The sequence below is a fragment of the Corvus moneduloides genome, unplaced genomic scaffold, assembly GCF_009650955.1.
Source record: "Corvus moneduloides isolate bCorMon1 unplaced genomic scaffold, bCorMon1.pri scaffold_138_arrow_ctg1, whole genome shotgun sequence".
NCBI classification, from domain to species: Eukaryota; Metazoa; Chordata; class Aves; order Passeriformes; family Corvidae; genus Corvus; species Corvus moneduloides.
This window is the reverse complement of record NW_022436890.1, coordinates 45,119-60,406: the sequence shown is the minus strand read 5'-3', so window position 1 is coordinate 60,406 and position 15,288 is coordinate 45,119. Positions and strand designations below refer to the sequence as shown.

General features: G+C 64.8%; 2 protein-coding genes across 2 annotated transcripts; both read right to left on the bottom strand.

Moving 5' to 3' along the window:
* Positions 1-578: 578 nt before the first annotated feature.
* Positions 579-8,021, bottom strand: ETHE1 (ETHE1 persulfide dioxygenase). The gene is made up of 7 exons (XM_032097889.1): positions 7,897-8,021; positions 5,072-5,216; positions 3,744-3,889; positions 3,061-3,190; positions 1,923-2,012; positions 899-1,015; positions 579-798 (listed from the first exon to the last, which is right to left on the bottom strand). Exons 1-7 carry the CDS (start codon positions 7,993-7,995, stop codon positions 749-751), a joined length of 777 nt encoding a protein of 258 aa, XP_031953780.1. The 5' UTR covers positions 7,996-8,021; the 3' UTR covers positions 579-748.
* Positions 8,022-8,738: 717 nt separating this feature from the next.
* XRCC1 (X-ray repair cross complementing 1) lies at positions 8,739-15,218 on the bottom strand. The gene is made up of 14 exons (XM_032097888.1): positions 15,103-15,218; positions 14,932-15,024; positions 14,586-14,684; positions 14,352-14,510; positions 13,747-13,821; positions 12,837-12,936; positions 12,692-12,765; positions 11,506-11,795; positions 11,298-11,414; positions 10,385-10,585; positions 10,230-10,309; positions 10,040-10,130; positions 9,038-9,113; positions 8,739-8,963 (listed from the first exon to the last, which is right to left on the bottom strand). Exons 1-14 carry the CDS (start codon positions 15,169-15,171, stop codon positions 8,850-8,852), a joined length of 1,638 nt encoding a protein of 545 aa, XP_031953779.1. The 5' UTR covers positions 15,172-15,218; the 3' UTR covers positions 8,739-8,849.
* Positions 15,219-15,288: the final 70 nt, after the last annotated feature.

The following is a 15,288-nucleotide window of genomic DNA, read 5'->3' as shown; positions in this document are numbered from 1 at the left end:
AGCCAGTTCATTCCAGTTCATCCCAGTCCACCCCAGTTCCCTCCCAGTTCATCCCAGTCCCTCCCAGTCCATCCAGGTCCCTCCCAGTCCATCCCAGTCTCCCCCAGTCCCTCCCAGTCCACCCCGGTCCCTCCCAGTGTCCCTCCCAGTTCAGCCCAGTTCATCCCAGTTCCCCTCAGTCCCCTCCCATTCCCTCCCAGTGCCCCCCAGTCCATCCCAGTTCCCTCCCAGTGCCCTCCCAGTTCCCTCCCAGTTCATCCCAGTCCCTCCCAGTCCATCCCAGTTCCCTCCCAGTGCCCTCCCAGTCCCTCCCAGTCCCTCCCAGTCCCTCCCAGTCCCTCCCAGTCCACCCCGGTCCCTCCCAGTGTCCCTCCCAGTTCAGCCCAGTTCATCCCAGTTCCCCTCAGTCCCCTCCCATTCCCTCCCAGTGCCCCCCAGTCCATCCCAGTTCCCTCCCAGTCCCTCCCAGTTCCCTCCCAGTTCATCCCAGTCCCTCCCAGTCCATCCCAGTCCATCCCAGCCCCTCCCAGTGCCCTCCCAGTCCCTCCCAGTCCCTCCCAGTGCCCCCATCAGCCTCGTTCTGGAGCCGCTCCTTTATTGGTGAACAACCCCGGGGGGGGCGGGGCCACACCCAGCGCGGCCACCAGGGGGCAGCAACCGCCCGGCGGAGCAGGGGGCGTGGCCTCGGCGGGGAGGGGGCGTGGCCTCGGCGGGGAGGGGGCGTGGCCTCGGCGGGGAGGGGGCGGGGCTAAGCCTCGTCCTGGATCCCGCAGCGCAGATTGGCCGGGACAGCGACATCTGGCGGCGGAAAATCGGGGCGGTTTCGGGTTTTTTCGGGTTTTTTTTTTGGTTTTTGGGGTTTTTGGGGGTGCCGGGGGCGGTGGGGGAGGGGCCGCACCCATCAGGCGGGGCCGGGGCAGCTCCAGGCGCTCCATGAGCGCCACGAAGGCGTCGGCGCTCAGCGTCAGGCGGGGGTTGTGCCGCCGCTCCTCCCCCACCGTGGACTCCGTGTGGCCTGGGGGGGGGAGGGGTCAGGGGCACCCGGGGAGCGCTGAGTGACCGCTGAGTGACCACTGAGTGACCGCTGAGTGACCATTGAGTGACCCCGAGTGACCGCTGAGTGACCCCCCCTGAGTGACCCCGAGTGACCCCCCCTGAGCCCTGAGTGACCCCTGAGTGACCCCGAGTGACCCCTGAGTGACCACTGAGTGACCCCCGAGTGACCCCCCCTGAGCCCTGAGTGACCCCTGAGTGACCCCGAGTGACCCCTGAGTGACCACTGAGTGACCCCTGAGTGACCCCCCCTGAGCCCTGAGTGACCCCTGAGTGACCACGGAGTGACCCTGAGTGACTCCGAGTGACCGCTGAGTGACCCCCGAGTGACCCCCCCCGAGCCCTGACTGACCGCTGAGTGACCACTGAGTGACCCCTGAGTGACCCCCAGGGACCTCCGGAGCCCTGAATGACCCCCTGACCACCGAGTGACCCCCCCAGACCCCTGAGTGACCTCCCAGTCCCCTCCCAGTCCATCCCAGTCCCCTCCAGTTCCCCCCCAGTCTGTCCCAGTCCCTCCCAATCCCCTCCCAATCCCTCCCAATCCCTTCCCAGTGCCCCCCAGTGCCCCCCAATCCCCTCCCAGTCCCTCCCAGTCTCCCCCAATCCCCTCCCAGTCCCTCCCAATCCCCTCCCAGTGCCCCCAGTGCCCTCCCAGTCCCTCCCAGTCCCCTCCCAGTACCTCCCAGTCTCCCCCAATCCCCTCCCAATCCCTCCCAGTCCCTCCCAATCCCTCCCAATCCCCCCCAGTCCCTCCCAATCCCCTCCCAGTGCCCCCCAGTGCCCCCCAATCCCCTCCCAATCTCCCCCAGTCCCTCCCCAATCCCCTCCCAGTCCCTCCCAGTGCCCCCCAGTGCCCCCAGTCCCACCGGCGTAGTCGTGCCCGGGCAGGATGCGGCAGCTCTCGGGGAGGGTGAAGATTCGCTCGTGCACCGAGCGGTGCAGGGTGCGGGCACAGCCTGGGGGGAGGGGCGGCGCGGTCACCATGGCAACCGGGCACCGCCGGCGTCACCATGGCAACCACACACTGCCAGGGGTCACCATGGCAACCGGGCACCGCCGGCGTCACCATGGCAACCACACACTGCCAGGGGTCACCATGGCAACCGGGCACTGCCAGGGGTCACCATGGCAACCGGGCACCGCCGGCGTCACCATGGCAACCACACACTGCCAGGGGTCACCACGGCAACCACACACTGCCAGGGGTCACCACGGCAACCACACACTGCCAGGGGTCACCATGGCAACCACACACTGCCAGTGCTCCCAGTGCCCCCCAATCCCCTCCCAGTCCATCCCAGTTCCCTCCCAGTGCTCCCAGTCCCTCCCAGTGCTCCCAGTCTCTCCCGGTCCCTCTCCCGTTCTCTCCCAGTCCAATCCAGTTCCTCCCAGTGCCTCCCAGTCATTCCCAGTTGCTCCCAGTGCCCCCCAATCCCCTCCCAGTGCTCCCAGTGCCCCCCAATCCCATCCCAGTGCTCCCAGTCCATCCCAGTCCCCCTCCAGTCCCTCCCAGTGCTTCCAGTGCTCCCAGTCTCTCCCGGTCCCTCTCCAGTTCTCTCCCAGTCCAGTCCAGTTCCTCCCAGTGCTCCCAGTCATTCCCAGTTGCTCCCAGTCCCTCCCAGTGGCCCCCAATCCCCTCCCAGTGCTCCCAGTCCATTCCAGTCCCTCCCAGTGCTCCCAGTCCCTCCCAAACCCCTTCCAGTGCTCTCAATCCCCTCCAGTCCCTCCAAGTGCCTCCCAATCCCCTCCCAGTGCTCCCAGTTCCCTCCCAATCCCCTCCGAGTCCCCCCCATTCCCCTCCCAGTCCCTCCCATTCCCCTCCCAATCCCCTCCAGTCCCTCCCATTCCCCTCCCAGTCCCTCCCAATCCCCTCCAGTCCCTCCCAATCCCCTCCAGTCCCTCCCATTCCCCTCCCAGTCCCTCCCAATCCCCTCCAGTCCCTCCCAATCCCCTCCAGTCCCTCCCATTCCCCTCCCAGTCCCTCCCAGTGCTCCCAGTGCCTGCCCTGCTGGAAGTCGGTGCGGCCGCAGCCCCGCACCAGCAGCGCGTCCCCCGTGAACGCCACCGAGGCGTCGTCCAGGACGAAGGTGACGCAGCCGGGGGTGTGCCCGGGGGTGGGCACCACGCGCAGGGCCTGGGGGGGCACAGAGGGCTCAGGGGAGCCCCCAAAACCCCCTGGGACCCCAAAAATCACACCGGGACCCCCAAAAATCACACCGGGACCCCAAAAAACCCCCCTGGGACCCCAAAAATCACACCGGGACCCCAACCAGCCCCTCCCCCAGTCCCTCCCAGTCCCTCCCAATCCCCTCCCAGTGCCCCCCAGTCCCTCCCAGTCCCCCTCATTCCCCTCCCAGTCCATCCCAGTCCCTCCCATTGCCTCCAATTCCACTCCCAGTCCCTCCCAGTGCCCCCCACTCCGCTCCCAGTCCCCTTCCAGTCTCCCCAAATCCCCTCCCAGTCCCTCCCAGTCCCTCCCAGTCCCCCCCACTCCCCTCCCAGTCCCTCCCAGTCCCTCCCACTCCCCTCCCAGTCCCTCCCAGTGCCCCCCACTCCCCTCCCAGTCCCCTTCCAGTCTCTCCAAATCCCCTCCCAGTCCCTCCCAGTCCCCCCCACTCCCCTCCCAGTCCCTCCCAGTCCCTCCCACTCCCCTCCCAGTCCCTCCCAGCGCCCCCCGCGGCTCTCACGAAGGCCCCGAAGCGCAGCTCGTCCCCCTCCCCCAGCAGGATGTCGGCGCTGGCGCCGCTCGCCCGGGAGATGGCGCTGGAGCAGCCGAGCGCGCGCCGCAGCGCCCCCGAGCCCGTCACGTGATCCGCGTGGCAGTGCGTGTTGGCTGCGCCGTGACGTCATCGACACGGGTGACGTCACGGGGGAACACACCACCCTTCGCCCCGCCCCAGCCTGGAATGGGTTTGGGGATTTCCCCCTCCCCTCCCCCCCTCGGGGAGTTCCCAGTGGCTCCCAGTTCAGCCCAGTGACCTCCCAGTTCATCCCAGTGGCTCCCAGTACAGCCCAGTGCCTCCCAGTCCCTCCCAGTAGCTCCCAGTGCCTCCCAGTCCCTCCCAGTGCATCCCAGTCCCTCCCAGTACATCCCAGTATATCCCAGTGACCTCCCAGTCCCTCCCAGTGCATCCCAGTACATCCCAGTGCATCCCAGTGCCCTCCCAGTGCCCTCCCAGTGCATCCCAGTACATCCCAGTCCCTCCCAGTGGCTCCCAGTACACCCCAGTGGCTCCCAGTCCCTCCCAGTGCATCCCAGTACATCCCAGTCCCTCCCAGTGACCTCGCAGTACATCCCAGTACACCCCAGTAGCTCCCATTGTATCCCAGTGGCTCCCAGTACACCCCAGTGGCTCCCAGTCCCTCCCAGTGCATCCCAGTACATCCCAGTCCCTCCCAGTGGCTCCCAGTTCATCCCAGTGGCTCCCAGTCCCTCCCAGTGCATCCCAGTACATCCCAGTGCCTCCCAGTGGCTCCCAGTCCCTCCCAGTGCATCCCAGTCCCTCCCAGTGGCTCCCAGTGCATCCCAGTGATCTCTCACTACATCCCAGTACATCCCAGTAGCTCCCAGTGCATCCCAGCTCATCCCAGTAGCTCCCAGTACATCCCAGACCCTTCCCAGTCCCTCCCAGTACATCCCAGTCCGTCCTAGTGCCCCCCAGACCCTTCCCAGTGCCTCCCAGTCCCCTCCCAGTCCATACCAGTCCCTCCCAGTGCATCCCAAACCCTTCCCAGTGCCTCCCAGTGCCCCCCCAGAGCACACCCAGTGACACCACCGGGGGCTCAGATTTTGGGGGGAATCCCCGCGATTTTGGGGCTGCCCCGGCCCCTTGAAGGGGTGGGGGAGGGGCCCGGGGGGGGAGGGGCGCACCCGGGGGTGGGGGAGGGGCGGTTTAAAGGGCCACACCCGGGGGTGGGGGAGGGGCGGTTTAAAGGGCCACACCCGGGGGTGGGGGAGGGGCGGTTTAAAGGGCCACACCCGGGGGTGGGGGAGGGGCGGTTTAAAGGGCCACACCCGCGTAGCGCAGGGTGAGGCCGAGCTCCCGCAGCAGCCGCAGGTCCCGCGGCACCGTCTCGAGCACGGGGTCGATGATGACGGCGTCCCCCGAGCGCGCGTCCGCCAGCAGGTAGGTGTAGGTGCACGAGGAGGCCTCGAAGAGCTGCGAGGAACGGCCCCGAGTGCCCTCGAAATGCTCTCAAACCCCCCAAAAACCAGCCCCAAGAACGGCCCCGAGTGCCCTCGAAATGCTCTCGAAACTCCCAAAAAACAGCCCCAAGAACGGCCCCGAGTGCCCTCGAAATGCTCTCGAAACCCCCAAAAACCAGCCCCAAGAACGGCCCTGAATGCCCAAAAAACCAGCCCCAAGAACAGCCCCGAGTGCCCTCGAAATGCCCTCGAACCCCCCAAAAACCAGCCCCAAGAACGGCCCCGAGTGCCCTCGAACCCCCCCCAAAAAACCACCCGTAAAATGGCTCTGAGTGCCCTCGAAATGCCCTCGAAACCCCCCAAAAACCAGCCCCAAGAACAGCCCCGAGTGCCCTCGAAATGCCCTCGAAACCCCCCAAAAACCAGCCCCAAGAACAGCCCCGAGTGCCCTCGAACCCCCCAAAAACCAGCCCCAAGAACGGCCCTGAGTGCCCAAAAAACCAGCCCCAAGAACGGCCCCGAGTGCCCTCGAAATGCCCTCGAAACCCCCAAAAACCAGCCCCAAGAACGGCCCCGAGTGCCCTCGAACCCCCCCCAAAAAACCACCCGTAAAATGGCTCTGAGTGCCCTCGAAATGCTCTCGAACCCCCCAAAAACCAGCCCGAAGAACGGCCCCGAGTGCCCTCGAAATGCCCTCGAAACCCCCAAAAACCAGCCCCAAGAACGGCCCTGAGTGCCCTCGAAATGCCCTCGAACCCCCCAAAAACCAGCCCCAAGAACGGCCCCGAGTGCCCTCGAAATGCTCTCGAAACCCCCAAAAACCGCCCGAAGAACGGCCCCGAGTGCCCTCGAACCCCCCCCAAAAAACCACCCGTAAAACGGCTCTGAGTGCCCTCGAAATGCCCTCGAACCCCCCAAAAAACAGCCCCAAGAACGGCCCTGAGTGCCCTCGAAATGCTCTCGAAACCCCCAAAAACCAGCCCCAAGAACGGCCCTGAGTGCCCAAAAAAACTCCCCTCAGAATGTCCCTAAAGCCCCTCAAAATGCCCTCAAAGCCCCCCAAAAAACCCCCTCAGAATATCCCTGAGTGCCCTCGAACCCCCCCAAGAAAAGCCCCTCAAAACATCCCTACGTGCCCAAAAAAACCCCGCAGAATAGCCCTGAACACCCTCAAAATGCCCTCAAACCCCCCAAAACCACTTCAGAATATCCCTGAATGCCCTCGAAACACTCTCAAACCCCATAAAAACCCCTCAGAATATCGCTAAAGCCCCTCAAAATGCCCTCAACCCCCCAAAAAAACCCCTCAAAACATCCTAAAATCCCCTCAAAACCCCTCAGAATATCCCTGAATGCCCTCAAACGCCCAAAAAACACCCTCAAAACATCCCTAAATGCCCAAAAAAACCCCTCAGAATATCCCTGAATGCCCTCAAACCCCCAAACCCCAAAACCCCCCCCGAAGAATATCCCTGAATGCTCTCAAGCCCCCCAAAAAAACCCCTCAGAATGGCCCTAAAGCCCCTCAAAGCACCCTCAAAACACCCCAGCCCCAAAAAAACCCCGCTGAGTATCCCTGAATGCCCTCAAACCCCCAAAAAACACTCTCGAAACATCCCTAAATCCCCAAAAACCCCCTCAGAGTATCCCTGAATGCCCCCAAAATACCCTCAAACCCCAAAAAAAGCCCTCAGAACATCCCTAAATCCCCTCAAAACCCCGTCAGAACATCCCTAAATCCCCTCAAAACGCCCTCAAACCCCCAAAACCCCCTCAAAACAGCCCCTCAAAACCCCCTCAAAACCCCCCCAAACCCCCTCCCCAAACCCCCCCAAACCTCCTCAAAGCACCTGCAAAACCCCTCAAAACCCCCTCAAAACCCCCCCAAACCTCCCCAAACCCCCTCAAAACCCCCCCAAACCCCCTCCCCAAAACTCCTCTCCCTGTGACGCCCTCAAACCCCCTCAAACCCCCTCAAAGCACCTGCAAAACCCCTCAAAACCCCCTCAAAACACCCCCAAACCTCCCCAAAACCCCCCAAACCCCCTCCCCAACAGTCCTCTCCCCGTGACGCCCCCAAACCCCCCCAAAGCAGCAGCAAAACCCCTCAGAACCCCCCGAAAACCTCCCCAAACCCCCTCCAAACACCCCCAAACCTCCCCAAACCCCCTCAAAAACCCCCCCAAACCCCCTCCCCAAAACTCCTCTCCCCGTGACGCCCCCAACCCCCCCCAAACCCCCTCAAAGCAGCCGCAAAACCCCTCAGAACCCCCCCAAAACCTCCCCAAACCCCCTCCAAACCCCCCCAAACCTCCCCAAACCCCCTCAAAACCCCCCCAAACCCCCTCCCCAAAACTCCTCTCCCTGTGACGCCCCCAAAGCCCCTCCAAACACCCCCAAACCTCCCCAAATCCCCCTCAAACTCCTCAAAGCACCTGCAAAACCCCTCAAACACCCCCTCAAAACCTCCCCAAACCCCCTCAAAACCTCCCCAAACCCCCTCCGAACCCCCCCAAACCCCCTCCCCAAAACTCCTCTCCCCGTGACGCCCCCAAACCCCCCCGAGCCCCTCAGGGGATCCTCCCCTGACCTTTGATCCCCCCGTGACTCCCGAGGCCTCTCCCGCCCCTCCCTCAATGAAAGATCCGCCTCGGCCTCCCCTCCCCCCCCCCGGCGCTGTCCCCCTCCCCCACCTGCCGCAGCAGCAGCTGCCGCCCCGCCCCTGTCGCTGTCGCTGTCGCGATACCGCGGCCGATCGCGACAGCGGCGGCGGGGAGCCGGCGGAGCAACATGGCGGCGGTGGGGCCCGCACGGGAGCGCGGCCGCTTTAAGAGCCGGCTCGAGGGGAGGGGAGGGGCGGGGCCTTAAAGAGGGCGGCAACGCTTAAAAGGGCAACGGCGCAAAGGTGGGGCCGCGCTTAAAGGGGCAACGTAGGGGCAATTAAAGCGGCGATGCGTCTTAAAAGGGCGATGGGGGGCGGGTGTTGAATGGGAATGGCGGGGAGTGGGGCCCGCCTTAAAGGGGCAACGCCGGTGGGAGCGCTGTTTATGAATATTCATGATCTGTTTATCGTGCGCTTTTACGTATTAATTGTATTTCTAAACGCGTTTTTACATATACTTAATATGCATCTTTAATGTGTTTAATATGCGCTTTTATTGGTTTATTATGCATTTAAATATATGGATTACGTGTTTGCATACTTTCATGTATTGTGCATTTTTAGGGAGCTCATAATATATTTAAATTTATACTTGCATACTTAAATATGCATTGCATACCACGGCATATATTTAAATATTATGTTTTAATGATTTTATTGAATTTATTAATTTTATTTAAATATTATTATGTCTTTTTAAAGAAGTTTGTTATATGCCGTACACACATCACCCATTTAAATGCACTCATTACGTATTCATGCGCCTAATTTACATGCCAATATATTTACCTCTTAAAGCGGCAACACGCCTTGAAGTGGGGCCCACCCATCCCCCAGAAAGCCACGCCCTCTTTAATTAAAAACCACGCCTCGTTTTCTACCCAAAATTCCTTTATTTGACCACGGAACGGGGGCTGGGGGGGGGAGGGGCGATGACGTCACGGGGGAGCCGACGATGACGTCACGGCGGCGCCGACGATGACGTCACGCGCGAGGCACGACGGCGAAGGGCTGGGCCGGCAGGGGGCGCTGCTGCTCCCCGCACCGCAGCAGCCAATCAGGGCGCACGAAGGTCAGCGAGGGGCGGAGCTCCAGGGCCTGGGGGCGGGGCCTGGGGGTTAAAGGGGGAGGGGCCGGGCCCCGCCCTGCCCCGCCCTGCCCCGCCCCCACACCTCGTCGAAGGCGGGGTCCCAGTCCTGCGCCGTCACCACGTGCGTCACCGAGTCGTCCATGTAGGGCGCCACGGTCCTGCGGAGCAGTACGGACCAGTATGGACCAGTACGGACCAGTACAGACCGGTATAGAGCAGTACAGACCGGTCCAAACCAGTACAGACCAATCTGAATCAGTATAGACCAGTACGGACCAGTATGGACCAGTACAGACCGGTACAGACCGGTATAGAGCAGTACAGACCGGTCCGAACCAGTACAGACCAATCTGAATCAATATGGACCAGTATGGACCAGTATGGAGCAGTACGGAGCAGTACGGAGCAGTACAGACCGGTATAGAGCAGTACAGACCAGTCCGAACCAGTATGGACCAATCTGAACCAGTATGAACCAGTATGGAGCAGTATAGAACAGTACAGACCAGTCCAAACCAGTACAGACCAATCTGAATCAGTATGGACCAGTATGGAGCAGTATGGAGCAGTACAGACCAGTATGAACCAGTACAGACCAGTACAAACCAATACAGACCAATACGGACCAGTACAGACCAATACAGACCAGTATGAACCAGTACGCCCCAGTACAACCTCGCACTACACCCCAGTACAGCCTCCCAGTACGCCCCAGTACCTCCCAGCCCAACCTCCCACTCTGAACCAGTACAACCAGTCCGAGCCGCCAGCATAGCCCAGTCCCCGGACCCCGTCCCAGTCTCTCCCAGTTCCCTCCCAGTCCCCTCCCAGTCCCTCCCATTGCCCTCCCAATCCCTCCCGTTCCCCTCCCAGTTTCTCCCAATCCCTCCCAACACCCTCCCAGTCCCTCCCAGTTCCGCCCAGTCCCTCCCATTCCCCTCCCAATCCCTCCCAGCCCCTCCCATTCCCCTCCCAGTTTCTCCCAGTCTCTCCCAGCACCCTTCCCAGTCCATCCCAGTCCCTCCCAGTGCCTCCCAATTCATCCCAGCCCCCTCCCAGTCCCTCCCAGTGCTCCCAGTCTGACCCTCCGAAGGCCACGACGAAGCGCAGCAGCCGCCGCCCCTCCCCCGCCGGGAAGTCGCCGTGCAAAAAGAACGTTTTGTCCTCAAAAAAATCTGGGGGGGGGGAGGGGCGAGAGAAAAGAGGGGGGTGGGGGAGGGGTGAGAAAAGGGAAAAGAGGAGGGTGGGGGAGGGGCGGGGGGAGGGGCACGCACCAGGCAGGGGGGGGATGGGCTCCCCCTCCCCCTCCCCCTCCTCGCTGTTCTCCTCGGTGGAGCCGCCGTAGGGGTCGTCCCTGGGGTGGGGGAGGGGTCAGAGGGGGGGGCGGGGCCACTTCCGGCCCCTCCCCCCCCTTTTTCCCCAAACTCACTCCTCTGATTGGTCCTCGCTGTCACCTGACTCGGGGGGCGTGGCCGGGGCCGCAGGGGGAGGGGTCAGGGGGGTGGGGGGCGTGTCCAGAGGAGGAGGCCCCGCCCCTTTGGCCGCCTTGGGGGAGGGGCGGGGAGGGGGCGGGGCGTCCTCGGGCCCCTCCCCATCGCTGCCGGAAGAGGCGGAGCCGTCCAGGAGGTACCTGGGGGGAAGGGGGAGGGGCTGAGGGGGGGGCCGCGCCCATTTTGGGGGTGGGGTCTCCCACAGACCCACCCAGAATGGGGGCGTCCATTGTGGGCGTGGCTTATCTGGGTGTGGCCTGTGTGGGCGTGGCTTATCGGGGTGTGTCGCCATGGGCGTGGCTTATCTGTGTCCAGTGTGGGTGTGGCTTATCTGGGTGTGGCCTGTGTGGGTGTGGCTTGTCTGGGTGTGTCCCTTATGGGCGTGGGTCATCTGGGTGTGTCCCGTGTGGGCGTGGCTTATCTGGGTGTGTGCGTTGTGGGCGTGGCCTATCAGGGCGTGTCCAGGGGGGCATGTCCTATGTGGGCGTGTCCCAGGGGGGCGTGGCCTATCAGGCTGTGTCCCTTGTGGGCGTGTCCCTTGTGGGCGTGGCCTATCAGGGCGTGCCCGTTGTGGGTGTGGCCTATCAGGGTGTGGCCAGGTGGGTGTGTCCTATCAGGGCGTGGCCTATCAGGGCGTGTCCCAGGGGGGCGTGTCCCATCAGGGCATGTCCCTTGTGGGCGTGTCCCATCAGGGAATGTCCTGGGGGCGTGTCCCATCAGGGCGTGGCCTATCAGGGTGTGTCCCTTGTGGGCGTGTCCTATCAGGGCATGTCCCATCAGGGCGTGGCCTATCAGGGCGTGTCCCTTGTGGGCGTGCCCCAGGGGGGCGTGGCCTATCAGGGCGTGTCTCACGGGCCGCAGGGGAGTCTCCGCCCGCTCCTTTGGCAATCCCAGATCCAGGCGGGGCCCACCACGAGCCCCCCGAGCTGCCGGGCCCGCGCCGCCTTCGGCGTCCTGGGGAAGGCGCACCTGCGGGGGGAAAAGGGGCGTGGTCACCGCGGCCTGGCCCGGGCGTGGCCTGGCGGGGGTGGGGGGCGTGGCCGGGGGGGGGGTCACCTACACCAGGTGGGTGCTGTCCGAGGTCCAGTCGGGCCGGTAGCCGGCCCCCAGCCCCAGGGCGGCCGCCCGCAGTTGGCTCCTCAGGGGGTTCTCGAAGCCGCTCAGCACCAGCACCACCCCCCCCAGCACGGCCTTTTTGGGGGTCCCGCCGGGCCGGGGGGGCTTGGGGGGGCTCGGGGGGGTGGTCCCGGTGGAGGCCGTGGTGGGGGTGGGGGTCTTGGCGGGTTTGGGTTTTTTGGGGGGGGTGCCGTTGGTTTTGGCGGTGGGGGCGGGGAGGCGGCGCTTGGGGGGCTGTGGGGGGGGGAGAAATTGGGAGGGGGGGGGTTAGGGAGGGGGGTTTGGGGGACCCCAGAAAGGGTTTAGGGAGGGGGGCAGGAGAGTTTTAGGGGATCTGCAGGGGTTTGGGGGTCCCAGGTGGGGTTTGGGGTCCCCAGGTGGGGTTTGGGGGTCTCAGGTGAGGTTTGGGGGGTCCCAGGTCGGGTTTGGGGGTCCCAGATGAGGTTTAGGGGTCTCTGGGTGGGGTTTGGGGGTCCCAGGTGGGGTTTGGGGTCCCTGGGTGGGGTTTTGGGGGGGTCCCAGGAGTCTGGGGGTCCCTGAGGGGGGGTTGGGGGTCCCAGGTGGGGTTTAGGGTCCCCAGGTGGGGTTTGGGGGTCCCAGGTGTGATTTGGGGTCCCCAGGTGTGATTTGGGGTCCCCAGGTGGGGTTTTGGGGTCCTGGGTGAGGTTTGGGGGTCCCAGGTGGGTCCCAGGTGGGGTTTGGGGGTCCCAGGTGAGGTTTGGGGTCCCCACGTGAGGTTTGGGGGTCCCAGGTGAGGTTTAGGGGTCCCCAGGTGTGATTTGGGGTCCCAGGTAGGGTTTGGGGGTCCCAGGTGTGATCTGGGGATCCCCAGGTGTGATTTGGGGTCCCCAGGTGGGGTTTGGGGTCCCCAGGTGTGATTTGGGGTCCCCAGGTGTGGTTTGGGGGTCCCAGGTGTGATTTGGGGGTCCCCAGGTGTGGTCTGGGGTCCCCAGGTGTGGTTTGGGGGTCCCAGGTGTGATTTGGGGGTCCCCAGGTGAGATTTGGGGGTCCCCAGGTGTGGTTTGGGGGTCCCAGGTGTGATTTGGGGGTCCCCAGGTGAGATTTGGGGGTCCCCAGGTGAGGTTTGGGGTCCCAGGTGGGGTTTGGGGGTCCCTGGGTCCCCCCCTTACCTTGGGGGCGGAGCCCGCGCTGGCCTGGAGAGCAGCCACGGCGTAACTGGGGCCGGGGGGGTCCTGAGGGGGGGCTGCGGGTGGGGGAGGGGAGGCCGTGAGGGGGGTCCGGGCAGGGTGGGGGAGGGGCTGGGGGTGGTCTTACCTGGGCTGGGGGAGGGGGGCCGCTGGTAGAAGAGGGCCCCGGGGGGGCGGCGGGGGCTGCCCCCCTCCTCCCGCAGCGTGAAGGGGCCCAAGCGCCGGACCTGGGGGGGGATTTGGGGGGAAATCGGGAGTTTTGGGGGGTTTGGGGGTGGAATTTGGGGGGTTGGGGTCACTGGGGGGTTTTGGGGTCACTGGGGGGGGGTGAGTAAGGGGGAATTTGGGGGGGGGGGCAGAGGGGACAGGGAGGAGCTGCTGGAGTGGGCAGTGAGGGGTCAGTGCGGGGTCAGTGCGGGGTCACTGCCGGGGTCATGGGGTGGTCACTGTGGGGTCACTGCGGGGGCCATAGGGTGGTCACTACGGGGCCACTGTGGGGTCACGGGGTGGTCAGTGAGGGGTCACTGTGGGGGTCATGGGGTGGTCACTGTGGGGTCACTGTGGGGGTCACAGGGTGGCCAGTGAGGGGTCAGTGTGGGGGTCACAGGGTGGTCAGTGAAGGGTCAATGTGGGGGTCACGAGGTGGTCAGTGAGGGGTCACTGTGGGGGTCATGGGATGGTCACTGCAGGGTCACTGTGGGGTCATGGGATGGTCACTGCGGGGTCACTGTGGGGTCATGGGGTGGTCACTGCAGGGTCACTGTGGGGGTCACTGCGGGGTCACAGAGTGATCAGTAAGAGGCCACTGCTGTGGTCACTGGGGGGCCACTGTGGGGGTCACTGCTGTGGTCACTGCAGGGGTCACAGAGGGGTCACTACGGGGGTCACTGCAGGGTCACAGAGGGGTCACTACAGGGTCATGGGGTGGTCACTGTGGGGTCACAGTGGGGTCACAGAGGGGTCACTGCAGGGTCAGAGAGGGGTCACTGTGGGGTCACTGCAGGGGCCACAGAGGGGTCAGTGCAGGGGTCACTCACCGGCGCCTCGGGCGGGGCCTCGTCCTCCTCAGGGGCCGCGAACACCCGGATGAACGAGAGGCCGAAGGGGCGGCTCTGGGGGGTCACCAGGCGTGTTTTGGGGTCACCAGGTGTGTTTTGGTGCCCCCCAGGTGTGTTTTGGGGTCACCAGGTGCGTTTTGGGGTCACCAGGTGTGTTTCAGGCCCCCCAGGTGTGTTTCGAGGCCCCCCAGGTGCGTTTCCGGGTCCCCCAGGTGCGTTTTGGGGCCCCCCAGGTGCATTTCCGGGCCCCCCAGGTGTGTTTTGAAGTCCCCCAGGTGTATTCTGGTGTCCCCCAGGTGCGTTTCAGGGCCCCCCAGGTGTGTTCCAGGCCCCCCAGGTGCATTTCCGGGTCCCCCAGGTGTGTTTTGGGGCCCCCCAGGTGCATTTTGAGGCCCCCCAGGTGTGCTTTGGGGCCCCCCAGGTGTGCTTTGGGGCCCCCCAGGTGTGCTTCAGGCCCCCCAGGTGTATTTTGGTGTCCCCCAGGTGTGTTTCAGGGCCCCCCAGGTGTGTTCTGGGCCCCCCAGGTGTGTTCTGGGCCCCCCAGGTGTACTTCGGGCTCTCCCTCACCCCCCTCACCCCCTCACCTGGCAGTAGGGCTGGCTCAGCACCACACGCAGCCGGTCCCAGGTGCCCTGGGCCGGACCCTTGACCAGCGAGTCGGGCCCGAAGAGCCGCACCCGGCGCGGTTCGGCCCCGGCGCGGCTCTCGCTGGGCGACATCAGCGCTGCGCTGGGCAGCAGCACCTGCGAGAGCCCCGTGTGAGCCTCGCTGGCCCCGGGCCGCGCTCGTGGCTCGCAGGGGACAGGGCCAGGGCTCACCTGGAAGTCGCCCCCGGCCGAGGAGCCCACCAGCACCTCCACGAAAGCGGCGCCGTCGTTGCCGATGTGCAGCGAGTGGATGGGCCGGGACCCCCCCAGCTGCGAGACCCTCCCCAAAAAAGCACGGGGGGAAGGGTGGGAGCCCCCTCCCAAATCCTTTGCTTCTCCCTCAGGGGGGTTCAGACGCCCACGACCCCCCCAAGTGCTCCTTCCCCGCGGCCCCAAAATTGAGAGGGGACCCCCGAACTCCCCTCGAAGTCTCCCTCAGGGACCGCTCAAACCCCTCAAGGAGTCCCTCCCAGTGCCTCCCAGTCGCTCCCAGTGCTCCCCTCCATCCCCTCCCCACCTCCAGCACGACGCTGAGCTGCTTCTCGCCGGCCGCCGCCCCCCGCCAGCGCCCGCCGTCGTCCGGCCGCAGCAGGTTCTCGGCCGGGTGACGCTGCGGAGACACGGCAAGGCTTCAGCACGGGCATCTCCGGAGCTCCCCCGGAGCACCGCAGAGCCCGCCCGGACCCACCGGGTCAGCGCTGGTCACGGACACGACGCGCGTTAACGGGAGCTCCGGCATCGCTGAGGCCGCCGCCATCGACCGGAAGCCGCCTCAGAACCCCCCGCGGGAGGCGCTCTGCCAACAACCGCCCGCAACTCTATGGTTCCGGGGGAGGGTTCGGTGCTCCCGCGCATGCGCACAGCGCCGCTCTAC